The 13,275-nt window shown below is 36.5% G+C and overlaps 1 protein-coding gene across 1 annotated transcript in view; it reads right to left on the reverse strand.

Annotated features, from left to right (window-relative positions):
- The window catches only part of LOC150088194 (uncharacterized), a 147,251-nt gene that overhangs the window by 62,544 nt on the left and 71,432 nt on the right, over positions 1–13,275 (reverse strand). Inside the window, exon 5 of the mRNA XM_090370067.1 lies at positions 9,008–9,201. Coding sequence (XP_090226193.1) covers positions 9,008–9,201 — 194 coding nt within the window. The remainder of the gene's footprint in view (positions 1–9,007; positions 9,202–13,275) is intronic.

A 13,275-nucleotide genomic window follows, 5' to 3' on the forward strand; every position in this document is an offset into this window, starting at 1 on the left:
ACTGAAGTTTAACATTGACAAATGCAAAGTACTGTACTGCATATGGATAGCAGTAATCCAAGAGAAACTTACCAAGTGTGTAGTACTACATTCAGGGAGGTGGAAAATAAAAAAATAAAAAGTGCACCACATTTGGATTTCGCAGTAATATCAATTTTTTTGAAATTTTCATTAATTTATTGAAACATTAAAACAATACAAATTCTTTCAAAATACACATACTTTCTCCCACCGATCACGAAATGTTGGCTCGCCTATACACGTAAATCAGTCAAACTTGACTTAATCAGATTACAAACCACGGGGAGTTAAATTGAAATTGAGGAAAGACAGTTGCCGAATAGACGTGCAGAAATTTTCCTTTAGCCAGCAGGTAGTAGTTGATTGCTGGAACAAACTTCTATCTGTCGTTGTGGAAGTTGATAGCGTAAATAAATTAAAGGCAGAACTAGACAAACATTTAGAACGAATGGATGGGTGAAATGGGAAGGGGTTTGAAGCTGATGACTTGGTTATTTGTGTTCAAGGAAACTCTAAAATGAAAATAGAAAGAAAAATGAATAACGTAGTTAACACCTTGATTGAATGGGCTAAAAACAATAAACTCACTGTATCATCTAGTAAGACAGTAATGATGATATTCAAGGGGAAGTTAGATTAATGATAAATGATAAACAAATACCCTTAGTATCTAAGGTGAAGTATTTAGAAATAATTATAGACGACAGATTGTTATTTACTGCACACCTTGAAAATATAAGTATTAAAATTAAAGTTTACAGCATCTATTATCCATATCACTAAATCAGACTGGGACTAGGAAAACGTGTTCTAAGTCTGTATTATAAGGCAATTTTATTCCTATTATTTTGTTTGCAGCCTCAGTGTGCTATCATAGGGTTACTAATGTTAAGTTCCAGAAGAAATTACTATCAATTCAAAGAGTCATGCTTTTGACTATAGTGAGAGCATGTAAAACTGTATCAACTAATGCACTGCAGGTTTTAGCTGGGGAACTTCCTTTAGATTGATGCTAGCATTCAGAGCTTTTGGATATATTTAAAGAAAGGGTAAACAGATTATGTTTTTGGGCATAACCAATGATGATTTAATGACAGATATTAAAAACGAAAAAAAGAAATATTATTATGAAATTAATTGATATTTGGCAGAAAAGATGGAATACTAGTGAAACTGGTGCTGTGACTGGTTTGTTCATTCCACTAGTTAATTTTAATTATGAAACAAGTTGACTAAATGGTTTTATCCTAATATTGAGAACTCTTTTGTATTAACTGGTCACGGTTCTCTAAGACAAAAATTATATCAGTTTGGTTTAGAGTCCCAACCATATTGTGAATGTAAAATGGTAGAGAGTTGGGAACATGTTCTATATGAGTGTCCGCTATACGAAGAATACAGATATATATTAAGGGATCAATTTTCCAATTTTGATAAAGGTTTTGAATATTTTTATGTCAATCCAAGGAATATTATTTAAGCTTTCAATAATATTGTAGATTAGTCTTTCAAAAAAGAAAACAGTTGGCTGTTTTAATAGATACAATATAGATATTAGTGTTTTTTTTTTTGTTTTTTTTGTTTAATTTTCTAGCGGTCTGGTCCGTGTTAGTCATGGTTGACTGATACTGAGTGCTGGAATTTTTATTTTATTGATTTATTTTAAATTTAATTAATTTTTTGTTTTATTTTATTTTATTATAATTATTTTTAAAATTTAATTAATAATTAATTTTTCTTTGTTTTGTTTTATTATTATTTTTAATTTAATTAAATTTTTTGTGTTATTTATTTATTGTATTATTATTTATTTATTTTTATTACTTTATTTTATTATTTCTTTTTTATTTATGTTATTTTATTTATTTATTATTATTTTATTTTTTTGCTGGCTTCCAGGTTTAGGCAGCCTGGGAGCAGAATTCATGGCACCCACCAGTATTGCACTACCTCTAGTGGGTGCGGGATTTTTAGAGCTAATTGCACTGAAGAGCAGTAGACCCTCGCCCGGCTTCATGTCTTACGGATGGGTATCAGGCACTCAGATAATACCTGCTCCCTGGTGGCAGAGAGGCCCATGTTTATTATTATTATTGTTACTTTTTTTTTGATACAGAATATATAAGTGGAGATGGACATTAGTCTGGGTGCCACCCTTGACATGTATACATACAATACAAATACAAAATACTTAATTAATGAAAATTGCAAAAACAGGAGACAGCCAACGACGCCGGGCACCTAAAGGGCCCAGTGTCGTTGCAATTGCCTTGCCTGTCTACATGGTAACTACACCACTGTGTTGGAGCTGTAAAACAACAAAATTAACAGCAAAACGCAGAGGCGGATTTAACGGCGGGCGCACCGGGCCCCGAATAATATTTTTTATTTATTTAAAAAAATGGTTAAGATGTATTTTTATTTTCCCTGTCTCTCTCTGTTTTTTTAAGGGGGCCCAATATTTTCTTCTACACCCGGGGCCTCAACCGACCTTAATCCGCTACTGGCAAAACGGCAATTTTTCGCAGCAGCAACTAACAGAAATGCAATTTATTCGGGAAAGACAAAATGTCACGTAACATAACCTCTCAGAGTTAAAATGAAGAAAAAATAACACAAAAACAGCAATTTTTTTTTTTTTTTTTTTTTCAAAACAAGAAACAAAAAGTAATACGACATGCAGCAAACGACCGGTTTTTGCCTGAATACCTCCCGAAGTCGCATAAAAACATAACCATTTTTCACTAAACACAAATGAAAGTCGATTAAAAACTCCTGTTATTATTGTTGTTTTCGTCCAACAACCGGTTTTTGCTTGAATCCCTCCCGAAGTAAAATAACCCTTTTTCGCTACACGTGCAATGAACAATAAAATTCCTCTTTGTATAAGCACAATACGCTAATAGAATTTTGGCCTATTGTCGCTCGGCCAATTTCATCGAACATCCACACCGAAAACACTTAAATTGAGAAGCAATCAAATTCACGCTCATACACCATTCAACCACAGCCTTACATCCGCCCCTTTCCAAACCATGCAACATTCTCGTACTCACTCGCTCCATTGGGATTGAACAAAAGTTAAAAAAAAAACATAAAAAAAAAAAAACAGACAAAAAAATACAAAAATAAATAAGAAAATGTGACGGCAACACGTGGCAGCAAAAAAGAACGAAACAGTTTACCTAGGATGGAACAGGATATACGACACAGAAACTCAGGACTAAAAGAGCAACCACATGGCAAGCAGCAACTGAATGAGCAACACACATCGGAAACCGGCATGCAAATGAAACCATATGCGAAGAATTTCGCATTTAGCGCTCCAGTGACGTCCAACTGAAACGAAGAGGGGATGTAATGAGTGGGAGGAGTCACAACCTGTCAATCACTGCTTTCTCCCGCTTCTCGCCGCCATTTTGAAGGATATACCTTAAGTGGAGTTCAGCGAAAAGGTGTTTTCTTGAGAACATGCTTAGTAACCTAAATAGCTTGAATGCCTCAGAGTATGCTTTTTATGTTCAGAGTTCAGTATTTAGGACCCTGCAATTTGTAGCCATAAGGAAAAAAATATGTGTCAGGAAGGTCTCATGGTGGACTGAGGAATTGACAGGTTTAAGGAGGGAAGTTTTTTATTCAAGAAAAGTTTATCAAAGGTTTTGAGGTGGGGATCAATCGAAGCATTAGTATATAAAGAATTATATAGAATAAAAAGCTTTATCATAAATGTATTTATGAATCAAAATTAAAATAATGGAAGGAATTAGTTGTTACTATTGGTAACACTGAACTTAGGGTTTGCTGTTTAAGCTGACATGTAATAAATTAAATATTAACAATATGTTAAGTACTGTGGTTGTTAATGATATTGAAACCAATGATTGGTATACTACCATCAAGACAATAACTGATAGTTTATTTTTGGATGATATAGCTTCTATGAACAAAATAGATTACGGGAGGTTAACATAGTGACATAGTGTTTTTTGACAAGCGGCACCGGTGCTTTCGCACAACTCCACATTTGGATCTCTTGTGAAGTAAGACAGTACTGTCAAGGCCAGATAGCATATGTTAGTGTATGTTCATGTTTGCTTAGTGTGGGTTATGTTGTTCAACTGGGCGCTTAGCCTAGAGTCTGTGGAGCACCACAGACCGCTAATTACCGTCACTGGCACTGGGAGCCAGACCAGGTAAGTGGGAAGAGAACTCTGGCTGGCTAACTCTGGGGTTAGCCTGAGCTTCCCAGAGAGGGCAAAAAAAAAAAAAAAAAAGTTTTTTGAAATAGGAGAAGGGGTGAGAGATTGAGGAGAAGAAAGAGGGCGAGGTAGAATGGGCTCCCCCCAAAAGGGGGTGGAGCCCACCCTACCTCAGGAAAAAGAGAAAAGATTGTAAGGTCAGGTGACCCAAAAGTCAGGTTGCCTAATGGCATGACCCTGCATTTGACAAGTCAAATGCCAGTCCCACTCCCAGAGAAGTATTTATGTGAGTTCCTACACAAGTAGGAAAATCAGATATTGTCCTACACCTCGAAGAGAAGAGGTGGCAGCAAGTGAGTGAGTCCCACATTGGGCAAGGGCCCAGCATCAACAATTAAAATCTTCTTAAGCCAAGGGTGACTTGTAGGCAATGAGCAGTGTCCCACGCTGGGTAGTGGATTTGGATCATCTTCTCTTAGGGGATGAGAGCAGGCACATGGATTCATGAAGCTCAAGGATTGCTTGGAGTTATTGTGTCTATTGTAGAAAAGTGCTTTTGGGTTGGTGGGTTTGTAAGATAGTTTCCTTTGTGAACGTCGAGAGATTCTTGTTATGTCAGGATAAAGATCAATATCCTGTTGTTGTTTTCTTTGATTCCATTCAGGATATGTTCTGTGAATTGAGTTTTGGATTCATTATAAGATGGGGTGAGCTGAACAGTTTACTATAGGTGAATTTGACACATTTCAAATACAGGAGGTTAACAGGTCTTATTTAGGTCCAGATGATATGGATTTATTTACAGAATGTGAGCTTTTAGCTGTCTGCACCAAGATTAATATTAGTAAGATGCCAGGAATAGATTTAGTAGAAAATAATTGTATTTTGAAGTTTGTTGAGATGTTTCCAAAAATTGTGCTTTGTAGGTATAATAAATGTCTGTTGGACGGAGTATTTTCCAGGTACTGGAAGATGGCATTATTAAAATTATTACATAAGCCTGATAAACCATAAACCAATCCTAGAGCACTTAGGCCGATTTCACTCTTAGCAAATCTTGGAAAATTGTATGACAGACTGCTAACAGAACATACAATTTTATGTTATGTTAGCAGTCTGTCATACAATAATGTACTTTTTGAACATCAATATGGTATTTAAAAAAATCTGTCTGCTGAGGATGCCATGCATGATTTGGTTACTTTTTGTCACCAATCTACTGAGAAGTATGTCTTAGCTGTATTCATCGATTTTGAGGGAGCTTTAGACACGATATGGTATGAGAGTATTCTATGCTCATTAAGACAGCTTCGATGTGCTAATTTGCTTTACAAAACGATCGTTACTTTACGAAGAAGTTATCTTGATGAAAGGAAAATTATGGTAAAAGCAAATTACTCAGTTTTTAACAGGGGTTGCCCACAAGGATCAGTTCTAGGGCCTGTTGTCTGGAATCTGGTTCTTAATCAGTGGTTGACCACACACATACCTCACTGTGACAAAGTGGCTTATGCTGACGACTTAGTGCTATGCACAGTTGGAAAATCTAGACAGGTTCTAGAAGACAGATTTCAAGTTATAGTGAATAACCTTGAAACATGCGCTGCTTTTAATGAGTTCAAAAATTTCTGAAAATAAAACAGTCATGATGCTAATGAAGGGGAAGTTCAATTATTACAGACCGCCGTGATTGCTAATTAACAATAAAGAGATACCTTTGGTTTCTAGGCCGAAGTATTTAGGTGTACTTTTAAATGACCAATGCAGTTTTTTTGCACACTTGGATTACTTGAATTCCAAAGTAAAAAAGTTTACTGCCTCTATAATTCATGGTCGGTTTGGGGGCCTGGAAAGCGAGTTCTCAATGTATATTATAAAGCTATCTTTTTACCTATTGTTACTTATGTGCCATCTATCTGGTATAAACGCATAGAAAATGTTAAGTTTTGTCAAAAATTGAGTTCCCTTCAAAGGAAATTGTTAGTGACAATATTAAGAGTTTGTAAAACGGTATCCACCAATGCTATGCAGGTTATTTCCACGGCATCGCCCTTGGATCTGTATGTTGTATTTTGGTGTTTTTGTTATTTTATAAGGATAGGTAGACAAATATCGTTTATGGGTTTATCATACGATTGTACTGGAGATATTAAAAAGGAAAGAGTAATATATTTAAGAGATTACTTGACTTATGGCAAGAACATTGGAATTCAAGTACGGTAGGTGAAGTAACTAGATTATTTTTACATGATGTTTTATTCAATATTGATAATAAACTGAACAAGTAGTTTTATTTATCAATGGAAACCTCCTATTTATTGACAGGTCATGGATCCCTTAACTTCAAACTGTTTAAATTTGGTTTGGCAGATCAGCCATATTGCAGGTGTACTTTGATTGAGTCTTGGGACCATGTGTTGCATGATTGTTCCTTGTATGAGGAATATACACAAAAATTGAAGGAGATAATTCCAAATTTGGAAAGAGGTTGTGAATATGTTTGTTTACAATCAGTTGTTCATTTCATGGCTTTACAGGAGTTTACCAGATTGGTGTTTGTTCATGAAAAGAAGGCGATTGTCTTCATTTACTATTAACATTCATTAAGTCTATTTTAATGACTTATTGTCAATAACTGATGTTTAAAGTTTGCTTGATAGCTGTACTGAGGTTTTTTTTTTTTTTTTTTTTGCAGGTATCAGCCAAGTTTGCTGATGCGGGATTACATTCTTCTCCATGGGATATTTTATTATATATATATATATTATTTATTTATTTTATTATTATTATTATTTATTTTTTTTTTTTGCTGGCATTAGCTACGTTTGCTGATGTGGGATTAATTCCCCTGCGTGGAATTATTTATTATTATTATTGTTTTCTTTTCTTTTTTTTTTTTTTCTTTTTTTGCTGCCTCCCAGGTCTGGGCAGCCTGGGAGTAGGATTGCTGGCACCCACCAGCCTTGCACTACTGCTGGTGGGTGTGAGATTATAGTGCTGGGTTGCACTGACAGATTTATTAGGCCCAGGTCTGGCTTTACATGCCAAGGATGAGCGCCGGGTTGCATTTACCAACGTGGTGGCTTCCCCCCCCGGTGGAAAAGTGACCTGACTTCACAATACACCATACAACACCTACACGTACACAGTTACACTGTTTGGGTCAGAATACTGAGTTTCTTTTATCAACGAGTACACACATGTAGACGTATGTCTGGGACCACCTAGACAGGTCGCCGTAGCCTAGTGGTCAGGCGCGCGGGTGCATAAGTACACGTGCCTTGAGTGACCGGGGGTTCAAGCCCGTGACTGCTGAATACGGTGCTGTTTCTTGTATTCTGTCTATCTTGTGAACTCCTCTGACCATTTGGTTGTCCCGGAGTATAAACAGAAAAAAAAAAATAATAATAATATACAATACAAAAATTTTACATGCTCCTCACATCAAATTAATCAGGCCTTTTTCATTTTTTGTGTTGTTGTTGTTGTTATTTGGTTTTTAGGAGCATTAGTAACTAAGGTCATATTGCTCTGGGAATATGCAGTGGTCATTCCCTAACCTTTCCGCATCCTCCGTATTTGGTGGTGACAGGCTCGAACCCCTGATCTAATGAAGAAGCGTGTGCCACGCACTGCTGCTCCTTCCCATCTGGCTACGGAGGCGCCCATTTTTTGTGTGAGGAAGAGCTTCTTAGGACGACGGGCTACAAGTCCATTTTTGAAAAGGCGTCTTCTGACTGTTACTGCACTTGCTATCACTCCTGTATGTTCTACCCATTCTCTTTTCAGCTCAGATGAAGAAGCTTTAAGGTTTTTAAGACATAAGCGCTTCATATCTGGTGAGTATGGGCCTGGCACACCCAGCGTCCTGAGCTGGATATCATCATTCTTCACTTCACTTTCTTGGTGATTCCCTTCTCTCTCTCTCTCTCTCTCTCTCTCTCTCTCTCTCTCAGGGTAATGCAGAACTTTTTTTTTTTTTTTGTCTGGTACAGTATAAGCCTCCTTATACCATATGGCTAATAATAAACAAACGCGGTATTGTTTTTGCGTAGAGACTCGTTTCCGTCCGGTTCCTTTTTTCCTATCAGCAGAACCAGAATTCTTGAGTTTGGAAAGAAATCTTTTCACTCTCGACTGATTACAAGGCACTCTATAAGCAATATGACGGGATATACATCCTTCTCAAGTGAAGCAACAACAGCGCTCTTTCTTCGTGGCGTCAATTGCACATAATTCGCCATCCTGACACAAGCAAGCAATGACTGCAACTCTTGCAGAGTGTGCCTATATAGCCGAAAGTAACAGCTGATGCAATATTACGTCGTCACATACGCGTGTCAATCTTATCTGATGCAATCTATAAGAAATATTGCCATATACTTACGTTATTCGGAAGCAATTACAATTTTAAGGGTGATGCACTTTCTTTGAACACCAGTGTATACAGAATATACAAAGTTTCTATATATACAGAAAATGTTTTTATTTAAAATTATAAAATAGTTTCTGCCAAAATGACAGCACTGTAACTGTATATGTACAATACAAAAGTACTGTATTTGGCTGTAGCTGCTTCGGAAAACAGCTATAAATTTTTGTGCCATAGCCCTAGCTCTCCAGTCTTGTAGTACCGTTTTGGGGTATAAAGTTAAAAATAAAATTATTAGTTTTGCTTTTCTTAAAAATAACGTATTATTACAAATCAGAAAATTGTAAAACGTACCGCACGAGTAACATCTCGTGTTCAGTATATATTTTATACATCAGATATTAATTGCACTTACTGCCTGGCTTCAGTGACTGAACTGCTTCACTTGTACATACAAATGGGAATTTGATGTTATCAAGGCACGGTTGGGTAAGAAGAGTGCCAGATGTAGCATTTATTAAGACGCAGTCATGCTTTGGTTCGCCTTCTTCCCAGGTAACACCCCATTGAAATGCTTTATCGGAGTTCCAATGCTGTTTCCTTATATCCCTGTTGGGAGGAAAAAGATATAATACAGTAGGTCCTATGCACAGTTATGATTATCAGTTATTACACAGTATATGTATAATTAAATTAAAAAAAATTATTAAAAGAATAATAATTTTATCTAATTAAAAATATTTATCTAAGTAACAGCACAGGTAGATTTGATACTTGTACTTCTTCAATCTCTCCTGTTTGGATATACAACTTTGATCGTTTTAGTGTTCGTTGGTTGTTTTGAATTTTTATTGTACAACGGCAACTATGACCATAATGCGCCAGGCTCAAAAGTATGGACTGTACAGGACCTTAAGGAAGAGTCTTAAAACTCATATAAGTAAAAGTAGCTCTTGAAGCTAATGCAGTTGTAATCATTGGCTTTAAATACTGTCTAGTAAAGGCCCGTGTTCGAGTGTAAAGGAAATGAACAAGTTCGCGCGAACCTGTTCCTAAAATTTCCCGAGTTTGCTGAACCGGTCCCTATAGGCCATTTCACACCGAAAATTTTATTAAAATAAAATATTAATAAACTATGTTTGGTTTTCCTTTTTTACCTTGAAAAGGAGGAGTAAGATAATAGAGAACCGGTTTTTAAAATTTTTAATTTCCACCACTAGTTACATGGTTTATAAACCTGTAAATTCAGTACAGTTAGTCCCTGACTTACGTAAGCCCGAGTTACGTAAACTTCTGACTTACGTAAATTTTATTCGTAAAATTGTAAAGATACTTTCTGTATAATTTTTAAGAGGGAAGTCAAATGAAGAAAGAATAAGTATAAGTTTTTATTTTCGTTCATATATACAAACTACGTTGGATAATAACCTCCCATGTAACTAGGATCTAGGTAAATAACTAGAGTTAACATTTGATTTTCTGCTTTAAAAATTCTGAAGAAATATTCGACAACATGTATTTGAGATAGGCGAACAAAGTCAAAGCATTTCAGAGAAACCCCCCACAGCATTTAAGCCACGTGGACTGTGTCCCATCGGTTATTTCTTCGAAGAATGGCACCCTAGCCCTTCTTCTCTACATCCAAATTAAAGGAAATGGCAGAAGTGTTTCAGAAAACTCAGGAAGGTCTTGCTATATTTGATGCAATGGATGAAAACACAGAACATTTCTTGAAAATAGAAAGAATTATTCAAGATTGCTTATCAGCTTATCACGAAATTTATGAAGAGGGGAAAAAAAGCATACGAAACAGATGCAGATCGAAGAGGTCATATCATGTACTACCTCCCTGACCTCTATTCAGCCTACATCATCGTGTGATTAATGTCTTATTAATGCTTCGGTTTCATTTTAAGTTACCTTCAGTTCATCACCTGAAGTGTATAGTGTATTTGATTTTGTGTGGTTAAGACCAATTTTCTTAAGTATGTACACTTTGGTTTGATTCCCTTAGTAGTCCTTATAAGGTCTACAAGGCATACGAAATACTTTAGAAATACTGTTACTGTAAAAATGGATACATTTTTACAGTAACATGCATTTTTTTCTTCCTTTTATATTTTCTTTCCTTATGTGCCACTCCGGCTGTGCGAAGATAAAATTTTTAATTGTTATGGTATATAACTATTTTTCTTCATCCTTCTTAGGATATTATGTGGTTTTTGTAATTTTAGCATATCAGGGATATAGTAACAATATTTTATTAGTCATTCCCTAGTTACGTAAAAATCGACTTGCATAAGAAGTCCTGGAACGTATCTCTTACATATATCGGGGACAGACTATTTGTTTTATCATAAATATAAAACCCACCAAGGAAAACATGCAAAACACATTATATTAGCATTGGCATTTGTAGAGGCATTTGATGCAAGAAAGCAAGCTTATGCAGCATCAGCCAATAAATAAATAAATAAATAACCACTTCCACTTCACCCCTCTGTTCGTTCGAAATACCTGTCCAGCTGAGCCTTAAATTTATTCAGGCTATCAACCTCCACGACAAGGGAGGGAAGTCTGTTCCACCAACCAACCACTCGCTGGCTAAAGGCAAATTTCCTCACGTCTATCCTACACCTGTCTTTCCTCAATTTGAATTTATGCCCTCTCAGGTGATTATTCTGAGCAAGAGGAAGAATCCCATCAGCATTGAGCATGCTCAAGCCATTCAAGGCTTTATACACCTCTATCAGATCACCTCGCCGGTGCCTAGTCTCCAGACACTGTAATTTGCAAAACTTAAGCCTTTCTTCGTAAGAGCACCCCTTTGTTCCATTCACTAATCTTGTTGCCCTTCTCTGTACTCGTTCCAGCAGCTCTACATCCTTCTTGAAATGAGGCCTCCAGACCTGTATACAGTACTCTAGGTGTGGCCGGACCATTGCCTTATACAAGGGAATAATCACCTCCTTATCCCTGCTAGAAAAATTCCTATATATCATCGACAATACACCATGAGCTACTCTTGCAACCCGTCTGCACTGCTCAGAAAACTTCATATCTGCCTGCACAACCACCCCAGGTCCCTTTTATTCTCTACCACTGTCAGTGTAGTACCACAGAGTTGATACGTTGCTCTGGGGTTGCTGTTTCCCATATGTAGTACTTTACATTTGTCAATGTTAAATTTCATTTGCCATCTCTCAGCCCATCTGCTCAACCTTTCCAGATCCTGTTGCAGTAGCATAGCGTCAGTAGTGCCCTTGGCAACCCTGCCAACCTTCGTATCGTCTGCAAACTTGGACATTAAGCTTGATATACCATCATCAATATTATTTATAAATACAGAAAACAATAATGGACCCAATACTGAACCCTGAGGGACTTCACTAATAACATTAGTCCACGATGAGCAGTGTCCATTGATTACCACTCTCTGTCTTCTCCCCCTCAACCACCCCTTTATCCATAGCAGCAATTTGCCTCCAATGCCACATTGCTCCAATTTGTGCAGCAGTCTTCCATGTGCAACAGTATCAAAAGCCTTTCTAAGATCCAAGTATTTAATATCAAAGTTATTCCCTGCATCCAATTCTTTTGTGACTGCATCATAGTATCCAATCAAATTGGTCAGGCAAGACTTCTCCTTAACAAAACCATGCTGTGTCTGAGCTATAACTGAAGTCTTGTTTAGATGATCCTGCAGTGCTTCTTTAACCAGTGCCTCCATTAATTTTCCGGGAACAGAAGTTAAACTAACAGGTCTATAATTACTTGTGTCGCCCTTTGATCCTCCTTTGTGAATTGGGGTTACGTTTGCACATCTCCAGTCCATGGGTACTTCCCCTGAGTAAAATCAACCAATTCACTAACACAGAGCTTTACTGGCTGTAAAATAAAGGGAAAGTAATGTAAATCACTGAGTTCTTCCAAAACTAATCAAAGAAATAAAAGTAAAAATCACCATGGAAAGAATTGTCTATTTTTATTTTGAAGCACGTGCTGAATGAAGCAATGCCTATACGTTAATATTTTATTCATTTTTTTTTTTTTTTAACTCACGGAAGAAGCAGCATGGAAAACAAACATGATTTGTAGGCTCTTTTACCAATAAATACATTAAAAACCTTATATAAGTAAAGTGCTTTCATTTCAAGTATTTATGCAGAGATAACGTGTAAAACATGCTGTTCAAATACATTGCTCTAGCGGGATCAGTGCATAGAGGTACAATGGACGCAATGAAATCGAGTCCCTGATTGGGCGAGCAAATCGGTCTTAGGCGAGGGTTGCATAAGTTTATTTACAGAAACTCAGTTTCTAATTCAGCAATAATGCAGACTATCCATATACGAAATTTAAAGACAGAACACATACGCAAAACATCTTTGGTTTCATTAGTGAAAAAACAACAAAAAAAAAAAAAAAAAAAGTGTTCAAAAGTTGCACTAAGAAAATTAATGAAAAACTTGTCAAAATTTAACTCAATAATCTTAAAAGCAGTATCGGATGGTGATCTGAATAGACCTTAATGGCGGCCATCTCTGTTGTATCTGGGTGGCAGACCGTTGCATTTCCTCTGGGCTAGGGTTCCTCCTGAGATCAAGAGCAAAGCTGGTAGTTGAAGATAGCAGCCTGTGACGTCAAAAAAGTTTGTGAATGTGTAATTAGGTTTGCACTTTG

The sequence above is a fragment of the Mastigoproctus giganteus genome, chromosome 3 (genome assembly GCF_048544385.1).
Source record: "Mastigoproctus giganteus isolate SK-2022 chromosome 3, ASM4854438v1, whole genome shotgun sequence".
NCBI lineage: Eukaryota > Metazoa > Arthropoda > Arachnida > Uropygi > Thelyphonidae > Mastigoproctus > Mastigoproctus giganteus.